General features: G+C 38.0%; 1 protein-coding gene across 3 annotated transcripts in view; it reads right to left on the bottom strand.

Moving 5' to 3' along the window:
- The window catches only part of tnpo1 (transportin 1), a 129,081-nt gene that overhangs the window by 78,598 nt on the left and 28,327 nt on the right, over nucleotides 1-22,156 (bottom strand). For 2 of the 3 annotated variants that reach the window (XM_043707736.2, XM_043707728.2), the window contains exons 2-5: nucleotides 15,980-16,093; nucleotides 15,256-15,331; nucleotides 6,708-6,857; nucleotides 2,453-2,559 (exon numbers count right to left, since the gene is read on the bottom strand). In XM_043707736.2, the coding sequence (XP_043563671.1) occupies nucleotides 2,453-2,559; nucleotides 6,708-6,857; nucleotides 15,256-15,331; nucleotides 15,980-16,093 (447 nt within the window). Of the gene's footprint in view, nucleotides 1-2,452; nucleotides 2,560-6,707; nucleotides 6,858-15,255; nucleotides 15,332-15,979; nucleotides 16,094-16,212; nucleotides 16,347-22,156 lie in introns of those variants that run through there. The other variant, XM_043707746.2, reaches the window with a different exon arrangement.

The raw sequence follows: 22,156 nt of genomic DNA, 5'->3' as shown, positions 1-22,156 counted from the left end.
ATGGCCTGTGACGAGAAAGCAAAGCAACAATTTTAAGTCTTACTGTTGCTGAAGGAGGACGGAGGAGAATTTTTAAAAATTCTGTCATGGGATGCAAGCATTACTGGCATGGCTCACATCTAATGCCCATCATTACTAGCCCTTGAGAACTGAGTGGCTTGTCAGGTCATTTCAAAGGGTAAGTGGTTCAACCATATTACCAGGGACCTAGAGTCATATGTAGTCAGACCATGCAACAAGGGGTTGATTTCCTTCACTAAAACAAAAATCAATGAATCATATGGGTGCTATGACAATTAAAGACAGCTTGTCATTATTAGTAGCACTAGGTTTCAATTATAGATTGTACTAATTGTCACTGTCACAATGCAACAAATTGATGTCTCTGTGGTATCGGCCTGTGCTTCTTGATAACTAATCCAGTGACATTACCACTGTATCACCACTTCCTACAAATCAGATAACAGGACTTAAAGGGAGTACAAATTCAAATACCATGCAAGTCACAATGGATAAAAACTACAGAAAAATAGGATAATTAATGTTACTAAACAAATCAACATTATATTTTTCTGGTGACACAGGAGAACATACTATTACTACAAACGTAGACACAAGTGTCAAACAGATATATATGAAAGTTTAGTGTTTCTGGCGAGGAGGAGAATCGGGCTGTGACAGCAACTATAGCAACAGCAAGTTGGAAAATCATGCACCTTTTTAGCTCCTCTTTTGGATATCATATAGCCAGAGAAAGAGTCTTCTATACAACACCATCTGACAGCAGTTCTTTAATTGCTGTTCAAAGTTCTGGTCGTTCATTTCTCCATGCTTGAACAGCTTGATTTGAAAAGGTACTGCACACTATGTTCTCGACAACCTAACTGGGCAGTACTGAACATGATAAAATATATTTTATGCATGCTTTCAAAACACTTGATGATTCTAGTGATGCCATGAACATGATTAATCACTGGTGCTCACCTGCTCAAAGAATTATGGTAGCTCCAATTTACTTCACTTTGGGAGCTGTTTGTGCACAAAATTGGCTGCCATGTTTCTTGCATTACAACAGTATCTCTGCTTCAAATAGTATTTCATTTACTACAAAGCAATGAATGGTCATGAAAACCTAGACATTATTGCAAGTCTATTCCTTTTTGGTGTTTACAATGACTGAGCAACAGGACATTCACCAAGTGATACTCTTTTCTGCCACAAAAGACAACTGTACTCTGCAGAGAGGAATATGTGGAATTAATAAAAACATACAACTTTGGGAATCCTGCCACATTTTAAAAAAAATAGACAAACAGGAGGCTGGAAGAACACAGGAGGTGGAGGAGTCGACAGTTCGGATGTAACCCTTCATCGACCTCTCCACCTCCTGATGCTGTCTGGCTTGCTATGTTCTTCCAGCCTCCTATCTGTCTATTTTGGATTCCAGCATCTGCAGTTTTTTTTGTCTCTAAACACATTTTAAAAAAAGCCTTGTTACACTGAGAGTCCAGAGGTATGTAATATGTACTAACCAATGCACACTGAATTGTGTTGTACATTGGTGCAGGCTGAAGGCTCATGTTATGTATGTCTCCAGTGCAGTTGAAATTATCCTGTGGTATAAAAGTTAAGCTGTGCTGACACTGACAACATTGCATTTCCGCATGAAGATGGCTGCCAAGTACAGGGTGAGTATAACTTCAACCTCACAAATGAAGCAGATTTTCTAAACATTGGTTTAAAAGGAGAAATTGATGCTTTCAATTAACCTTCTTTTCAAGTGCCTGGAAAACAAAAATGCAAGGGAAACTATAATGGATATACTAATACCTTGTTTGTGGAATGCATGATGAGTTGAAGAGAAGGCATTAAAAGCTCAGCTTAAATACTAAGCTGAGGTTTTGATGAAAATAAACAATTAAAAAAAGCAATTAATTAGGTATCAAACTGGCTCTAAGTTAAAATCCTCTAAGTACACTTGTACCTGTCAGAAATCAAGTAGTAATGCTGCACCACTCACAAATGCATTTTGCAGCAACAGATAGACTATAGGTGGCGACATTGAGAAAAGTGAAAACTTTCACCACAGTACTTTTTAAAATAAAACTTGTGTATTGTCACTGAGACTTATGTGGTCACTTGTAACACCTGACATGACTTCTGCTGGAAATATCTTAAGTGCATTATTAAAGATAAGGTCATCGCAATGCATGTCAATACCTTATTTTCTACTTCTAGTTACTCAAGTTGCCAGAAATTCAGCAAAGAGGTAATAAAAAATGCAAAATATTATTTTCTAGACTGGCCTTCAGATAAGACTATCCTTCTTTTCTAAGTTTACGATATTCAAAGTATTCTGCTGCCCAGAGGAAGATCTGGGAGTCAAAAATTGTCTTGGCACCTAAACAAATTGAAGATCTAAAATCACTAAAAATCTACAGAACAAACTTACCTCACATGTGTTGTAATCTTCTGAATCCAATAGTGCGCACAATTTAGGCAAGAGGTCTGGCCAGTTTTGCAGTTCACCCTTTGATGCTATTGTTGTAATTAAAATTCCTGTAACATAAGATTAGCAACATTTCTGTCTCAAGCTTCAGCATCAGAAATACAAAGAGCTAGATAAATGGGGCAAGAGTAATCAAAACTCTATCGCATATTCTGCATAAATTAACTAAATCTGGAATACATCCTTTCATTTATAAAAAGTTCATGTACTTGCATTACAAAATATATTTAGATTAGATTAGATTAGATTACATTACAGTGTGGAAACAGGCCCTTCGGCCCAACAAGTCCACACCGACCCGCCGAAGCGAAACCCACCCATACCCCTACATTTACCCCTTACCTAACACTACGGGCAATTTAGCATGGCCAATTCACCTGACCCTGCACATCTTTTGGACTGTGGGAGGAAACCGGAGCACCCGGAGGAAACCCACGCAGACACGGGGAGAACGTGCAAACTCCACACAGTCAGTCGCCTGAGGCGGGAATTGAACCCGGGTCTCAGGCGCTGTGAGGCAGCAGTGCTAACCACTGTGCCACCGTGCCGCCCACAGTTCTTGAGATATTAGTGATCTTGTCAAGAGTACACTTTCTGCCCCTCACGGGTTACCCAAAAATTATGATACATCTTTTCCTTTGACTAGTCCACTGCTTGTGGCAATTACTGAATTCTAGGACACTGACTCCATGGTTATGGTGGACCCAGCTATACACATGACAAATCAGAACAGTAAACAACCAAGGAAACTCCAATTTGTCAGCTTTCCTACATTAACACTACTCATCTTGATGATTGTGGTTGTGAAGAAGGGAGATGTTGTTCAATTAAGGTGGGTGAGTTGCTGCATTGCATTGGGAGTAGACATAATAGATATTGAATTCAATGGCAGAGATCGGCTAAATTTTCTAGTAAGCGACCATGTTTCTCATGTTACCTTCCTTCCAGGTGACTATTCAATCAGGTTTCATTTGAGCTTTATAGATGATAACAGCTATAACTACTTGCACTACACAAAGCTTTAAAGCTAATAAATTCCCACATCTACATAATGAAAAACAGTAATTCACCAAGATTGTTTTCAAGAGAAATGCCCAAATGCTCAACCTCAATCACCCAAAACAAAAGCAGCCTTCTCTCAATGAACGTTGCACCTGGACCCAATATTGGCACCAACAGCCTTCATCTCGAGAGCACTTAAAAACATTGCCTACAGGTTCGCAGCTATACACCAGCACAGGCTGAGGGTGTCACAGCTACCACATTTTCTCACTCATTGATCTGTGGGTGGGGAGAGAGGGGGTGGGAAGGGGCACCAAAGGGAGGGATTATTGCATGCATATGCTTTTGTGCATGCTGAGGGATGGAGGAAAGGGGAGGGAGAGAAAATTAAAATTCTCAGTTCAAAATGTCAAGTTTATTTGACTAGTTTCACACAATACCAATATCAAGACAGTCTGGAGGGAACTTTGCCCATGTTGTTAAAGATCAGTAATGCTGAATGCAATTATGCAGATCTATCCTGTTCACTATTTCCGGTAAAGGTGGTCATAGAAAATAATGGAATAGTGAGGACATAAAATAATATTGAACAAAATAACAAAGCACTTTAAACAAATTTTCATAATTTTATGATGCATTATATGTTGATCTGCAATATGCAAATTTTAATAAATACCACAGTCAGTTCTGCTACAACATGATGGTTGCATTCTTGTGCAACCCGATATAGAAAAATCATGTTTTTGAAAAAGCGTTAAAAGTTTTGATGTTGTAATGGTGTTACAGCCAACTCGTTTTACAAGTTCGTGCTTCAGAAACTGCACTCTCAATTCGTCAATTACACTACAGCAAATTTGTGTTGACAAAACTTGCATTATAATAGAACAACCTGTACTACGATGCAGCTTTGTTGAGGCATTAATTTTGTTGGCATATGGTGTCACACTAATTTTTAAGTGTTAAAATGAAGTTACATTGTTAACTACTTGAGGAAGAACGGAGTTAAAGGCAATTTTGTGACATAAACATGTTAGGGACTTTGATAATGCATTCCAAGGGACTTGCTGAATCAGACACAAAAGCATTTTTAAGGGACGTTTGGATAAATAATTGAAACAAAAGACTCAGCACTACGAAGGGAATGAAGTTCTGCAGATTTAGCTCCAGGTTGCTGTACTAAAAAGCTAGTAGATACATAGAGAAAATGATCTCCTTCTGCAGTATAACCTGTGGCTGTATGGAAGAGTTACAGCTGAAGCTATCTAGGATTCAAAGTGCATGAATTATGGTAAATGATCCCTTGATTGATGTTAAGGGAAAACAAAACTTAATTTGCAAGAGGAATAACTGCAATTGCTTTCACAAGAGTTATACTGTTCTCTATTTTCTGTTGTATGAGGAGTTAGAAAAACAACCTCGAAAATCAGATTTTTGCAGTTAAGTGACTTAAAAACTTGCTGATTAATAAATCTTTTGGGAATTCAAAACCTAAAATTTGGTCTTATGTAATCATTATACCTCAGTATAGGTACAGGATTGAATCAATTGCTAAAGCTATCTAAAACAGTTGTTTATTATCTCATGCAAACCTATCAATTAAACTCAATAATAAGACAAGTTTAAATAATGAAGGACTTGAACAGCACCTGTCACAGAGCAAACAGCAACAATGAAAGGATGAAAGTATTGCACAGAATGTACAAAACCACAAATGGACAAAGAATAGATTTCTGATATTTACAATTTACAACACTGACTTAGAAAAGTGATATGACCTCGGAGTCATGAGGCCCAGGTTCAAGTCCCACCTGCTCTAAGGGTATATAATAACAAGTTTAGAAAAGATCTGGACGAGTAATGTGGTCAGAATGCATCTAAGGCTACTAATAACACAAAGTTAGGCAGCAACCTAAGATTGGAGAGACCTTGAAAGAGGGTGATATAAAAGATCTGTACCAGCTAGGCAAAGACACGTTAGATGAAACGCACTCTGGAAAGAAAATTATTGAAGAATGGAATATTTGTTAAGTGTAGATAGTTGGGTGGATTTGCACATTAATTACCAAGTTAATGTACAGGCATAACAAGTATGTATGAAAGAAAAATGCATGTTAATCTTTAATAACAGGATAATGTGGAAATAAAGGTACGGAAGTGTTAATAACACAGTGTGGTTAATCACTGTAAACCAGCTCCATTGGGCTGGCCATGTTTATACTTGACACGACTCCTTATACAAGAGGCTTATTTGGAATGCAGTCATGGTTGGGAATGGACAGATGCAACATTTTTGGGCAGCATTCAAATCATACCCGAGAAAGTCAAACATCCTCATTGACTCATGTGAAGTCCACGACTTGTGGTTTTTCAGTAAGATGCCAAGCACCAAGAGATTTGGTTGGTAACACAAAGAGGCCAAGTTGAGACATCAGAAAAAGAATACAATCCCACCTACTAACTCTCCAAGCATCATGACCTTACATGTGGCCCAGTTCTTAGCCTATGAACTAACTGAACCAAAGCTGAAGCAAATCATTCTTGATATGAAGACACTACAAAGTCATTGCCCCAGGCATAATTTTAGTCTCCTGACCCAAGGGAGGAGTATCCACCAGTCTTCAAGGAAGTGCAACAAAACTTAGAAATACATTCCTGGGATGAGAAGAGATCAAAGAAACCATGCCTACATGCCACAAAAAAGAATACATCTAATTGAAACATTAGACTTTTTAAGGGATGTTATAGGGTAGATGCTGAGGGAACATTTTGCCCAGCTGGGGAACTCGGAACTAGGGGTCAGTCATTTAAGACTGAAAGGAGAATTTTCTTCATTCAAAAGGCTGCGGACTTTCAGAATTCTCTATCTTAGGGAGGGCTGTGGATACACAGTCATTAAATTTATTGAATGCAGTGACTGACCTACCTGTGGATACTGATGGTAAGGCTTATGGGGATGGTACGGAAGATGATGTTAAGTAATTCTGGTGAATTGTGGAGCAGGCTCGAACAACTGTACAGCCTAACTCTGCACCTATTTTACATGCTCTTATAAAGGAAGGTACAATTAAATCTACTATACTTGGATGATTCTCCTGAAAGAAAAATAAGGTATTACCTGCAATAAGTTATTTTAAAATATACAAGTGAAGATTATGAAAGTATCAAGAATCAAAACATGAATTCACAAACATCTTACCAACAGTTGCTCTTATTAAGGGTGAGGAATCACCAATGTTTTTCAGGCACTCATTTTTAATGAAATCTGTTACCCCATTAGGGAAATTGTGTAAATGTGCTTTCACATTGTTCTTCAAAATCAGACCACTTAAGGATCGCGTGGGTTCATCTGTAATGGAACAATAAAAAGGTCAGCACTTTTACACAGTGCATTGTGTTTTTAAAGCCATCGCAATACTGGTACGAACAGATGCATACAAAAATGGAATTACATTCATATCATGCCTTTCACATCTTCATGATAACCGAAAGCTGTTCAATGAATATAAAGAACTTTTAAATGCAGTCACTATTTTACTGTAAACTAATTTATGCACAATAAATATACAAAAGTTTATTACATTTTTGTTGTTCAAAGTATATGATGCTTAGGGAGTGGGACAATGTTGCTTCTCTTCAAATAGTCCAATACAATCTTTTACTTCTGCAGCTAATTCAAAAGGTGGGGCCATTCATATGACAGAGTTTAGTTAGCTCAGTTGGCTCAGCAGTTCGTTTGTCATACTTCGTGATGCCAACAGTACAGGTTCAACTCCTGTACTATCTGGGATTACCATGTAGGACTCTACTTTTCAACCTCTCCTCTCTCTGGAGGTATGCTGACCCTCAGTTTAAACCAGCACTAGTCTCTTTCTATTGAGGAAGTAGCCTTATGGTCCGGTAGTCTATTTCAATTAATTTTTACATTTTTGAAAAGTCTGAATCCGTCTGATTCAAAAACAAGTGTCACATTGATTTAAAAAAATTAATAAAAACCAAGCACATTACATGTCTTATTTTAAAGTAATTAAATGCAGTTCAGACTTCACCTACAAACAGACATGCAATTAGTAATTAACTGAATCATCATGCATATACAGACAGATTAACAAACTGCTGGCCAATGCTAAATTTGGATTCAACCAGAAGTACACAGTTCCAAATCCCTTCAGTATTGATCCAGACAGAGATACAAGAGATGAAAGTGAGGGGAAAGTATGAATAGAAGTTCTTCATATCATAATAAATACAACAAAGAAGCCCATCAAATTGGAAGTCAATGGAAGTGAATGAAACCCTCCAACAATTGGAGTGATACCTTACAAAAAGGCAAGGTAACACTGGATCAGTGTAATCACACAACACTGGTTTATATTTTCATCATGGAAGTCCCTGATCCAAACACTTAGCAATGTCACATCGAAGAAGCTTCCTCTTTTGCAAGGTCAATAAACAGCATGTTTGATGATGATTAGAATTCAGTACCAATCTGAAACATTCAATAATCAAGCGATGTTACCTAACGTTTGCCCCATGTTACTTGGTACCTGAATCTGTGGAACTCATTGACACAGTGTGGAGGCCAAGTCATTGAGTGTATTTAAGGCATAGATAAGACAGATTCTTTTTTAGTAAATGAATCAAGGGTTATGGGGAGAAGGCAGGAGAATAGAGTTGTGGTTAAACAATGGCAGACTCAATGAGCCAAATGACCTAATTCTCCTCCTCTCTCATTTCTTATGGCTTATTTGTGATAACTTCAATGTCAACCAATCACTCCAGTATTCAAGGCAGCACCACTGCCAGGTTTCTGACCAACATCAGTTTGGAAAGGTTACCAACGACTAGAAATATAACTGGATTAGTCAGATCAACAACAGACCAAGATAAAGATTAAACTACACTCTAATGAAAAACTGGTGTAATTACGCAAAATCAACTTCATCACCCACAAGAGACAAAGTGGGAACAGGACTGAAAACTCACTTGAAATGGCACAGCTGTACTATAACTAACTTCACAAACTGAAGATGGATAAGCAGCATCCCATAAACACACTCTTGGCAAAGGCAATTCAGCCACACAGTTGTTATTCTCACATGCTATCTCTCTCCAATTCAGCAGAAGGAAACACCAAAAGAAACAATCCGCCCTTTTTGAAAGAGGAAGCCTCTCTGTGTAAGATTTCATTCTAGCAGCAGAGAACTCAAGCTTTCAGTTCCAGCAGCCAGCAAAAACCAACTAACTGGAAGCTAAACCAAAATCTTTTGGGTCTGTGAGAACCTGACCCCACCCACTGATCATTTTGCCTTGCTTTTAAAAAAAAACATTTTCATGTATTAAATGATCAGACTAATTTAAATATCAATCTTTCCATTCAGCATTCAAACTTTAGCTAACATAGCTCTCTTTCTGACACTATCAACTTCTGAAAGAAAGCAAAAGGTAACCATTCCACTGCACACTGGAACCAAGCATGCACTACGTTTCAAGTCAAATAGTGTTTCAAATGACCATTTGTATATGAATGTATTAAAATAGTTTTTCCATATTTAACTATATGCTAAACATTTTTTAAATGGAACAAACCATTAAACAACACCTCTGCATATTCATTTTAATGCCAACGTTTGCATTGAGGAATGAGATGTGAGAAAAGTCAGCTAAAAACACAAAACAGGTGCTTTCAGTTCCTATAGGTTTGACAAAGAAATAATAAAATCAAAGCGATTCAGAGAATACAGCTCTGAAAACCTTTGTGGTATATATCCACTATACATTTTCAAGTATTGTTACAACAGCAAAATTAGATCTAATCCACTTCGACTACACTTCTCATCAGATGCTATTCAAATGGCGTGGCTAATTCTTACCTACGCCATATTAATTGGGTTGCACACTGGCAAACCCCCACTCCAAAGGATCAAATGATGTGTGTAGTGTTCCAACCATACCAAGGTGAACTAAAAATTCAAAATTCTAACCAGATGCAGCCTGCAAGTTCGAATATTTTAGGTTCAAGTCAGCTGGTCAGTGTACAGACAGACAAGCTGCAAACCAATTTGTGCATGGTGTAGGGTTTCAATTGATTTACTATTCTTTGTGAAGTGGTAGCCTATGTATAGTTATAATCACCTGCCCAAAGAAAATTAGAAGTTCTTCAAAAATCTTACCAAAAATCTCAAACAGGCAGTTAAAAAGGTCTGATGCATCTTCAGAATTGTCCATGGCCTAACAGGTAATAGATGATTTTGTATTTACATGCTTCTGTAACCCAACTCAGGGAATTCTTTATGTCTTACTTTTTTAATAATGAAATAACAAGGGATAATACAACAAAAACCAAAAGAATTATGTTCAACTTTGCATAATTGTATTTTATACTTTCAACTTACTGTGAATTCATTCAACAAAATAATATAAATTCTTGAATTAATTGTGACAGTCATGAATTCTTCATAATATGGCAAATATCCTGCGCCAGTACAAACTGTAAGGTGTAACACGTTCACGCCTTAATAATAGCTTCAATTCTAACTATCTGTAATCAAAATATGAATCAAGCTTCCCTTCAGATGCTGATAAACCTTCTATGCACTTACCATGTGCATATTTATTATTGGCTTCAAAAAAGCAAACAAATGTCCTGATTAATCTAAAATGAATCAGCATGCCCCACACAGAAAGTGAGCTAAGTATGGTGAATATTACTTCTGCTAGTCAGACATTACTGTAGTTATTTCATTTATGCCCACACTACAGACTGTGCATTAATGTGCATAGTGAGTTGATGGCATTCACTCTAGATACTAATATGAAAATGCAAATTCAAACCAGTTAGCAAAGAAGAAATCATCTATAAGTTTCAGCTCAATTTTTGCCAACTTTTAATTTGAAAAAATAGTACCATCACTGTGTGCTCAAATAGTATTTGGACTGAAATAATTTCTATCAAATTACTTTTTATTTAAAAGAAGAAAGTCTGGAACTCAAGTGATTGCAAACTGCAGGGACAGCCACTAGTCTCCCAAAGTACAATGGTGGCTTTTTCCTGAACTTCGAAGTCATTTCTTTTTGTGCAATTTGTGCTTTAGAAAACTAATTGACAATTATTTTAAAAATTGCACTTTATCTGGGAGAAAATAATTAGAGATTGGTACAAGGATGAAGACAGCCTTAATGCACCTTTTATATAGCCACTGTCTATCCGTTAATGCCATATTCTAGGAACTTTTTCTTCAAAGTATTTGAAGAGCAATCATCCCAACTAATTTCCAATTAAGGAAAATTCTCTCTGAATACTTTTAAAAAATATATAAATTGAGAGTACTTCAGATGCTAGCGACAACTCAAAGGTGAAACTAAATTTACTTCTGGAGTCAAAACTGTAACCCAGTTGAAAATCAAAAGTAAAATACTATAGAAGCCAGAAACCAAGTCAGAAAATATTGGAAACACTCAGCATGCGTAGCTCATCTGTGAAGAGAGAAACAGAATTAAATGTTTTACATCTCCGACATTTTTATTGCAAGTTTGTTTGTCAGCCAACAACAAAACTTTCAAAGTTCCTAATCAGTACACATTAAGCATGTCTCAATTCTTACAAATACTCCCAACATTACCTTAAAAACAATCTTAACATCAGCACATTTGCATCAAAAACTAAAATTACGCAAAATTTTAATTTTACTTCCTTCATTACTGTCCATTTTTTGAAATTTGCAGCTAATAATAAGTTCAAATAGATCACAAAGTAAACAATGAGAAAGTTGAGCCACGAGCAACATAATTGAGCCATGCGATAATGAATATTAATGCATGTCACCTCCCTGTTACTGAACCACATTTAAATCACTGACAAGTGACATGCTAAATTAGTAATTTATTTTCTTTAAACAGTATTTTTCTTTACATTCAGTATGAAGCTATACTCAAGAAATCCAACCTTAGCAGACAAATATCCCTCAAGTCGAATAAGTGAATTAATCACATGACTAGAAACTATTCACATTGGTCTAACAACATTATTTTAGAAACTGAACTGCTCTCAAAATTGAATCCAGAATATGCTTGAACTGAACTTTGGCATCCTTACTGATTCATTAATTGAGCATTTCGGAAAGGTCAGTGGTTTGATGTCTGGTCTTCCAGGGTAGCAGATTTCAAACGGATTTAACTTCAGTACCTTGAGGTGTATAAGATCCCATACCCCTCAGTTATCAGCTGACAGAAACCCAGTCGGCAGCATCACGTGAATACAATTATAAGTGACGGGGAAGAACAAAAAAAGGACCATCAAACCAAACCTGTTACAGAAAGTTGGTAAGGACAAGCCAGGGAACTACAGACCAATGAGTCTGATGTCAGTGGTGGGAGAGAGCGAGCAAGATAGCTAGAGCAAATGAGCGGTCATTTGGAGACGATGCCTCGGCTCCCAATGTCCAGGACTGTGCTTACTGAAATGCTGCCGAGAAGAGTTCATTTTTAATCGTTGTAAACAAAAGACGCAATCAGTGTTGGAAACACCTTTTTGATGTTTCTTTGGATAATCCAAAATTCGGATAATTCATATTCAGATAACCAAGGTTCCTCTGTAGTTAGTTTGCAGATGACACCAAAATTGGAGGTATAGTGGACAGCGAAGGAGGTTACCTCGGATTACAACAGGATCTTGATCAGATGGGCAAATAGGCTGAGGAGTGGCAAATGGAGTTTGCTTTAGATAAATGCGAGGTGCTGCATTTTGAGAAAGCAAATCTTAGCAGGACTTATACACTTAATGGTAAGGTCCTAGGGAGTGTTGCTGAACAAAGAGACCTTGGAGTGCAGGTTCATAGCTCCTTGAAAATAGAGTCACAGGTAGATAGGCTAGTGAAGGAGGAGTTTGATATGCTTTCCTTTATCGGTCAGAGCACTGAGTACAAGAGTTGGGAGGTCATATTGCAGCTGTCCAGAACATTGGTTAGGCCACTTTTGGAATTTTGCGCGCAATTCTGGCCTCCTTCCTATTGGAAAGATGTTGTGAAACTTGAAAGGGCTCAGAAAAGATTTGCAAGGTCATTGCCAGGGTTGGAGGATTTGAGCTATAGGAAGAGGTTGAGTAGGCTGGGGCTGTTTTCCCTGGAGCATCGGAGGCTGAGGGGTGACCTGATAGAGGTTTATATAATCATGAGGGGTATACATAGGTTAAATAGTCAAGGCCTTTTCCTTAGTGGGGGAGTCCAGAACTAGAGGGCATAGGTTTAGGGTGAGGGGGGAAAAGATATAAAAGAGACCTAAGGGGCAACTCTTTCACGCAGAGGGTAGTGTGTGTATGGAATCAGCTGCCAGAGAAAGTGGTGGAGGCTGGTACAATTGCAACATTTAAAAGGCATCTGGATGGATATATGAAGAGAATGGGCTTGAAGGTGTATGGGCTGGGTGCTGGCAGGTGGGAGATCTGGTCAGCATGGACGAGTTGGATCGAAGGGTCTGTTTCCATGCTGTACATCTCTATGACTCTATTCTTTATACGTTCTCATATCATTCATCCACTCCCACGTCCTGAGACAAGCAAAGAAAACAGGAGAAACTTTGCAACCAATTCAAAATAGATTTCAGGAAATTCCCTTCGGATTTCATAACACAGTCAAGGGCGAATGGGAATGCCAATGGTCAAGCTGTATGCCACTCATTACGGCTAATATAGGGATAATGGTCACTGAATTCAACATACTCAGAGTGACCAGTGGAAATGTACGCAGTGATGACTTGAAACCTTTGAGACTGTATAGGAAAACAAACCACATCTGCACTGAAAACAAAATGACAAAACCTAAATGATAAACATTCTTTTAGCTCATGGCCAAGGCTATGAAAACATGATATACCTCACAACCCAAGTCATAAACATGTTTAAAATTGAAGCTAGATCCATTTCTATAACCAGAATAAATTTTAAAAGATAAAATCAGATACTTTCTTTTGATAAAACAAAAAAAGCACACAAACATGAGAAAATGAAATGCCTATTTCAGCTTTTCTAAAGGTAGAAATCTCACGTAAAGCAAATTTACAATGGTTAGCCTTTAGTAATATGAATAGCAATACCCTGCTACCAATGGGATAAATTTAAAATCTGTGCAAGTAACACACAATCAATATTAGTCATGAGAGCGAAGAAACTATGTTCCATACATTGCTGTGCAATAAAAGGTTGGGAAAACAACCCCAGAGGTTTTTGAAATATCCTGGCCAATGCTGTTGGCTCCACACCACCAAAACAAAATGACTGATTATAAGCCAGTTCAGATAAAAGATCACAGACGCAAAGTATATTTCTCCTTAAATACTGCCTGATGCTGAAGCATTTTTAGTTTTTATTTCTAGAATTCACAGTATCTTACTTTTATTAATTGATTTCCTCTATCATCTGTGCAGATAGAATTAATTGCCACAAAACAGAGACTTCACATCAAAAGCAACCTGCTATCCGTAAACCACTTTGGAACAAATAGAGAAGAAAGGTATTGGATAAATACAAGTTCTTCACCAAACGTCTTAAAAAGGTCACCTGTGCCACAGTGCCACTATTCACAATGCCAGAACAAACTGAATTTGTGTTTCACTAACTCAAATGTCAGATGATGCAATTTCACTCTACAAATCATAAGGTGAGCACTGAATACTTTTCACAACACATCAGGGATTTACATTTATACAAAATGTCTACTTCTAAACTTTTTCCTCTAGTTTTAATATATGAAACACATATTTGGTCATCATGCAATGTATAACTGTCTACAACATCTAACATAACAGTTAAGAAATGACGAGACATTTCTTCAGCCAGAGAGTGGTGGGCCTGTGGAATTCATTGCCACAGAGCGCAGTGGAGGCCGGGACATGAAATGTCTTCAAGGCAGAGACTGATAAGTTCTTGACCTCGCAAGGAATTAAGGGCTATGGGGAGAGTGCGGCTAAGTGGAGCTGAAATGCCCAAGAGCCATGATTAAATGGAGGAGTGGACTCGATGGGCCGAATTGGCCTTATTCCACTCCTTTATCTTATACTTTCTTAAGCTGAAGATGCTTTCTTACCAAAGAGAAATTGTAATATATTTGAATTTGCATTGTCTCTGTCATTTATCAGATTAGAAATAAAGATTAAATCAAATGATACAGTAATTACAAGCCTAGAATGCAAAAATGTAATTGATGGACAGACTCACCATGAAATGTATGCCGAAATCTGAAGTTAATTTAAGCCATTGGCCTTCTTTACTGTACTTCCCATGTTCAATTAGAAAAAAAGCCTGCACATAAATTACTTCTGACACAATGGGAGAGATTTAATGCCCAAAATTTTGATGCTCGATTGCAGTAGACGATAGCTCCTATAGACTACGAACATAAAATGCACTTATGAACCGAATAAGGCTCAATAAATTCGAATATGCAAACTTTTTAAAAAATTAAATGCTTTAGTTAACGATCCATAGTCCAGATGACCACCAAGGGAGGATATATGATGAGCTAAATGATTAGGCAGTACTAAAATCGGCACAGACGTATCTCAAACATTTGAGATTATAAAATAAAAAAAAGCTGCAAAGCAATTTCAGAAAGTAAACACTTGTAAAATTTTTCAATGTTTACATTTTTTGTCAAGATACATGAACTGCTCAAATTTTTCAGTCAGATAACGGTGTTTAAAAGCAAACTGGAATGAGTCAATAAATGTAACCCAAAACTACCAAATGCACATACCTTCTGATTTTAACTTTGTTAGAACAAAAATTAGATAGTTATTGAAGTCAGGATATTGATTAAGTTGCTCCAGTTTCTTAAGAGGCAGCTAAGGAAATATTTTATAATGAAGCAATCACAAAAACAAAGCACATCTGAAGTCAAAATACGACACAGTCCAGATAAAATTGAGATGATGTTCAAACAGTCTGATTTATTACAGGTTATTTTAATAGTTTATCAAAGAATTGAATCTGCAAAACAGACGTAAATGCATCGTTCTAATGGAACGAATAAAGGTATCCGCAGTAATTAAAACAGCGTATTACAATATTCACCTCCCCCATCACTCAATTTATACAACGTGAGGCGCATGGCGATTGTGTGTTAAGCATGCCATTCGTGTTAAAGCACCAGTTTAAAAAGGTTCTGTAAAACTGTATACGCCATAGGCTTCAAGCTCAATCTGGTGGTGGCACCTTGTAACCAGAACATGGAAACGTCAAACCACTTAAAAGGTTTAAAAAAGTATTCGAAAATTTTAAATTAAAAGAGACATTTCAAAAAGGGGGGGGGGGGGGGGGGGAAGCGTCTTCTTCAGCCTCTTCGACTTAGGCACAACCTTAAACTACTTCATTCTGAATGCGCCCGTCTCGAATACGACAATACGGAGCATTCCTCGAGCATGTTAGGGCGAACAATTTTAAGATAAACAAATCAGGCCTGGCCGCTTTGCAAAGGATACTTGCTGAACGGATCTCTGTATGGCTGTGTCTGGAGACTGCGATTCCTTCAGTAGCTGCAGAATCTGTTGGAGCCCTTGCTCATCGGGTTTCCACTCGTACTCCATCTTGGTTTGCTGCAATGAGACAGAGTCGGGTCAAACACCATACACACTACAAACACATTCACCTCGGTATTAACGCCTGCCCTTTACCCGCAATGCAAAATTGAAACTCAACTCAACTCTCTACACACCTAATTGTACTTTACAAGGTATGCGTTTTCTTTGCTCTCAAATCAAACGGGATAACAAATTCTACCGACACAGCACCACCAGGGCCTAAAACGACAGACTCATGGCGAATTTTCAATCCAGTCAGACAACAGAACTGAAATCCTGTTCCCTCCCCGGGTCCTAATGCGCAACCGGTCGTACGTCTAACCACAAATCTACCAATCTCCTTCGCTGGGTCCTAAAGAAACCTCAGTCGGCACAGGACTGAAAATACGTAATAAATCAGAAAGAGAAAAATTAATTTTACAAAACTACTTTGGTAACACTGTTCATAGAAGAACAAAATCAATTATTTAACATTGTGTAAACAGCAAGGTACAAAAGTTTAAACTAACTCAGCTGGTCTGATCCTACATTATATGTACCCATTGACAATCTTTCCACAAATTAATTAAATCAATTCCTTTTACATTATTTCTCCGATTGTACTTCCTTTTGCATGTTTAGGTACGAACTACACATACATCTTTCCAATATCTTCTCAATTCACAGAATTTTTACACCACCACCATCACTGTTCTTTCATTAGTGAGTTTTGAGAAGATTTGTAGCTCAGGTTGAGGTTCTGGATGGAGGTTTGCTTGCTGAGCTGGAAGGTTCATTTTCAGACGTTTCATCACCATACTAGGTAACATATTCAGTGGCTTCATTCAGAGGCTCACTGAAGACATTACCTAATATGGTGATGAAACGTCTGAATATGAACCTTGCAGCTCAGCGAGCAAACCTACATCCACTGATCGTTCATATTCTATCCATCTCCACTTCCCTAACATATTTGTAAAAATAATGCTTATCCACTTCGATGTATTAGACAGATTCAAATCATTGCTTCTGGTTTAATATTTCATATGTCAACAATCCTACATTTCCTACTAGCCTCTACTCTTTTGGTAAATACCTTACATTTTTAAAAATATCATATACACTGATGAGTAGAACAATCAAATTTGACTTCAAACCATTCAGTAATGAACACTCCACAATGAACATTTTCTGGATAAAAGATCCAGTTCATACATGCAAATTTGTTTCATAAACATTTGAGGAAGTCCACTTGTAACATAATTTGTCTGCAAATGAGCTCGAAATCAAGGAAAGCCAAATGAAAATTGTGATGTAGAAAATACTTTTACAGAGCCTTTATTTTTAAGTTGTTCACACCTTATCTGACCTTATACATCAAAGGCATTCAAAAACATTGAGGGTTAGCGCTGGAAAAAAGTTTTATAGCGTAGAAAGAGGCCCTTCAGCCTATCATGTTCATGCTGGTCATCAAGTACCTAGTTAAGAATCACTCAACACCAGGTTATAGTCCAACGGGTTTATTTGGAAGTACCCAAGGTTTCAGAGTGCTGTTCCTTCATCAGGTACCTGACAAAGGAGCAGCACTCTGAAAGCTTGTACTTGCAAATAAACCTATTGGAATACAACCTGGAGTTGAGATTTTTAACTTTGTCCACCCCAGTCCAACACCAGCACTTCTATATCAAGTATCTATATACCCTTAATTCCATTTTACAGGACCAATCCTGTCACCTTCTAAGCTATGGCAATTTAAGTGCTCACCTAAATACTCCCTAAATCCCTTGAGGGTTCCAACCTTTACCATCCTTTTAGACAGTGAGTTCCATTAAAAACTCAGTAATCTTTTTCTAATAGTTTTCAGATGAGTCCACCACATCATGTTTCATCATACGTTTTCCTTTTTATACCTCACGCTGCTAGGGCTGTGATCTCTACAAGGAGACTACAATCGACTGATCAATCACAGAATCGCTGACAGTCGATATCAATCTCAGTCCATCATACACTGCCCATGTTCTTTGTAAGCTATGCACATACACTGAAAGCCACATTGCAACAGCATGACAACTTTATTGTTACGTTGCTGGGGGAGTTTAAACCCAAGCGCCTGGTGGTTTCAGCTCGAGACACGAGTTTAAATCCCAGCTGGGCAATTCCACATTTGGGAAGCTGAGCTACACTTGGGCTGGCCAGGCGGCAACTTTCAAAACATTTGGATGAAACAAAAAAGTACTAAATATTGTGAACTGTGAGAAGGGCAGTCATGGACTTGAAGACCAGCGTGGAATGGGTAGATAAACTTAACGTGGAGAAATATGAAGTGTTTAACTTTGGTGGGACTAAGGCAAAGGAACACGATAAAATGAGAGCTCCTATTCTCAAATGGGTGCAAGGTGAGACAGGTCGGCAGGGGGTCACAGAATACAACTACTTCAGTGAATTTAACAGTCCTTTACAAAACACTCTCAGCCTCAACTAGAATCTTGCGCTAAATTCTGGGATCCATACCTTAGGAAGGATATATTGACCTTACCAGGAGTACAACACTGGTTTACCTTAGGAGAGTTTATACAAATTAGGCCTGTTTTTTCTAGAACGTAGAACGTTAGGAAGGTGAGTGATAATATGATTGAAGTCTTCAAAATATGAACAGGAAAAGACAGTATTGATAAAAATGAATTTTTTTCACTGGTAGGGCAATTAGAGAATTAGGACCAGACCATTCAGGAAAGATATTATGAAGCACTTCTACACACAGGGTGATAAATGTTTAGCTCTCTCTTCCACAAATAACAGTTGAGGCTAGATCAGTTGTGAATTTTAAATCTGGGACAAATAAATTTTTCTAAAGCAAATTACTAAAGGATAATGGGCCACAAGCAGATATATGGAGTTAGACCAGTAGACGGTGAAGAACATTATCTAAGATTACAAAGGGATTTTGCTAAATTGGGCCAATGGGCCAAACAATGGCAGATGGAATTTAATTTTGATAAATACAAGGTGTTGCAGGAATTATAAGTCAATGGTATGGCTCTGGGGATTGTTGTTGAACCATAGTTCCTTGAAAGTTGCATCATAGGTAGGCAGGGTGGTTAAAGTGGCATTTAACATGCTTATCTTCATTATTTAGACCACTGAGTATAAGGGTTGAGGCATCATATTGAAATTGTACAAGACATTGGTTCAGCCACTTTGGGAGTACTGTGTATAGTTATGGTCACCCTTCTATAGGAAGGATATTATTAAATTGAAACGGGTGTAGAAAGGATTTACATGGCTGTTCGAGGATTTGAGTTATAAGGAGAGCATAGATAGGCTGGGAGTTTTTCATTGGAGCGGAGGAAGTTTATAAACTCACGAGGGGCACAGATAAGGTGAAAACCAAAGGCTTTTTCCCTTGGGTAGGGGAGTTCAAAACCAGGGGGCTTATTTTGGAAGGTGAGGGGAGAAAGATTTAAAAGGGACCTGAGGGGTAACCTTTTTACACAGAGAGTAGTTAGTATGTGGAATAAACTGCCAGAGGAAGTGGTAAATGCAGATACAGTTATGACATTTACAGGTAGCTCATGCACCACCCGTAACCCACTTGTACAGGTACATGAATAGCGTGGGGATGTTTCTCCTTTTAAAAGGTTATGATATCTTGGACTCTGCTCCCTCTCCCCCTCTCTCTCCCCCCCCCCCCCCCCAGAGAGGTCTAAAAGACAGACTTAGAGAAGTCTGGGGTTGAAGGATTTCAGGACCAATTTGATTGCAGCTTACAGATACTGTCTCAGCAAAAGACTTTCAAGTTTAAAAAAAACACTTGTATAATAAAAGGGGAATGGCCAGTTATCCCATCTGTTTTTCTTTGCTTTTAGCACAGTAGAGTTACAAAAAGCTGCTGGACCCCAAAGCAGCAGGTCCCTGCTAATCACTCCTGTAAGAACCTGTGTTTGATTTTACTTTTTGTGCCAAGGGGTGTTTATGGGGATTGTTGCAAGTATTTGAAACATCATTATTACGTTAAGATGATCTCTTGGGTTTTTGGATAGGTTGTTATTCGGTATCCTACTCTCTTTTGTTCGTGCTTCATTCAGCAATCTCGTAAATAAATTGTTTTGTTTAAAATCAAGTGGTTTGAGCACTGGCATCTCTCCTGGAATATCCACTGTACACTTGCTTAAAACATCTAGCAAAGTTAGGATCTGTGCTACTTTCTTGAAATGTTTTGAGGGGAGTCTGGCCTGGTCCATAACAGATGGGGGCTCATCCAGGATTTATTCTATAGTTCCAAATTGGGATTAGGGCTGTTGGGACTCGAAGGCAGAGAGTGGTAGGTGTTGGTGCCTTTTGTTCCGGGTGTTGAATTCAGTTGGTTTAAAATTGTGCTTGGGATAGCAATGGCTCTTTCAGTCACTCTTTCTGGGAGTGGAAGAAGTGACTTGGGGGAGGGGGGGGGGGGGGTTTTACAAAAGGTGACAAAGGCCAAGCTACTGGAATTAGCAGACAAGCTGAGGTTGGAGCAGGAGAGATAATTACAGCAATAGTTCAACATTTAAATTTGTTGGAAAGGCTATAAGAATCTTTAGAGATGGCTAAAATTAAACTGAAAATGAAGCACCTTGAGTTAGAGGCAAAAGAAAAAAGGAATTATGATTAAAAGCAGAAGAGAGAGAAAGAGAGTTTGAACTTCAGAAATTGGCACAGGAGTTCAAAATTTCACTTTCTGAAGTAGTGAGAACTCACATGAAAGAGCAGAGAGTTAAAACTGCAGGATTAGCAGCTGAAATGGTTGATGATTATGAGTTGGTCTATAAATCAAAGTTTGGCTTCCAAAATTTATTCCAATCCATGAGGGATAGAAATTGGGGAAAAGAGAAATCCTCACTCGGGATAGTGAAGGTTATCAGGATAACTTACTACAGAGTAAGAAAGGGAAAAAAGATAAGGTAAAAAGCTCTAGTGCTTTCACTGCAATAAAGTAGGCCACATGAAATCAGAGTGTTGGCGGATTAGGAAAAGCACTGGGAAGCCAGATGTAGGAAAAAAGGATAAGCCAGTGAATTTTGTTGGAATGGTAACAGAAAGCAGAATGGAGGATAGAAAGCGGCACTAAAATGTACAAGCTGGCCAGAGGTAAACTTTACTCACATAGGCCAGGAGCAGCAGGTAAAGAGGTTACAATTATTAAGAGATACAGGATTCTCTCAATCTGTGATGTTGAAAGATGAGGAGATATGTACTCTGAAGAACTATTGCCAGAAAAGGTATAGTAACAGAAATCCAAGGTGAGACAAGAAACACTCAATTATGTAAAATGACGTTAGAGTATCCGGTGAAGACTGGAGAAGCCATGTTAGGAGTACTGGACAAACTCCCAGCTCCAGCAGTACAATTTGTCCTTGCTAATGATATAGCTGGTTCACAGGTAGGAGTGCTGCCTACTGTGGTTGAAAAGCCAATGGAAATTCAGGCAATTGAACTATTGCAGGACACATATCCTGGAATGTTTCCTGACTATGTGGTAACAAGGTCACAAATTCAGCACTTGAAACAGGAGAGATTAGAGTACAGCTAAGAAAGTTGAAGTGGAGTTAGCAGAGACTCTGTTTGATCAGATGGTGGAGACAAACCAGGAGCAGATAAATGACAATGCAGGCATCTTTAGTTCAGATAAATTAACTGTTACAGCAGAAAGATGAAAATTTAAAGCAATTGTATCAAAAGGCATACACAGTAAAAGAATCTAAATGTATCCCTGAATGTTATTTTCATAAAAATGACTTAATGAAGAAATGGAGACTATCACATATTCAGGCAGATGAGAAATGGGCAGAGGTTCATGAAGTTGTATTTGCCAGTGAGTTACAGAAAGTTGGCGTTACGGGTGGTGCATGAGCTACCATTAGTAGGCTATTGAGGAGTGATAAAATCTCAAGCTAAAATGCAAAAACAATTTTACCGACCTGGATGCACAAGGATGTAGTTACCTAAAAGGATGTAATTACCTAAAACAAAAAATGGGAATCAGTATTTGTTAACAATAAATAATGTGTCCACTATATTCCCAGAGACTGTTCCACTACGCAATATCACAGCAAAAAAGGATTA

Source organism: Chiloscyllium plagiosum, unplaced genomic scaffold (assembly GCF_037043375.1).
Source record: "Chiloscyllium plagiosum isolate Xiang-an unplaced genomic scaffold, Cpla_swu_hap1 HiC_scaffold_2, whole genome shotgun sequence".
NCBI lineage: Eukaryota > Metazoa > Chordata > Chondrichthyes > Orectolobiformes > Hemiscylliidae > Chiloscyllium > Chiloscyllium plagiosum.
The sequence above is the reverse complement of the archived record's forward strand: the minus strand, read 5'-3'. Positions and strand labels throughout refer to the sequence as shown.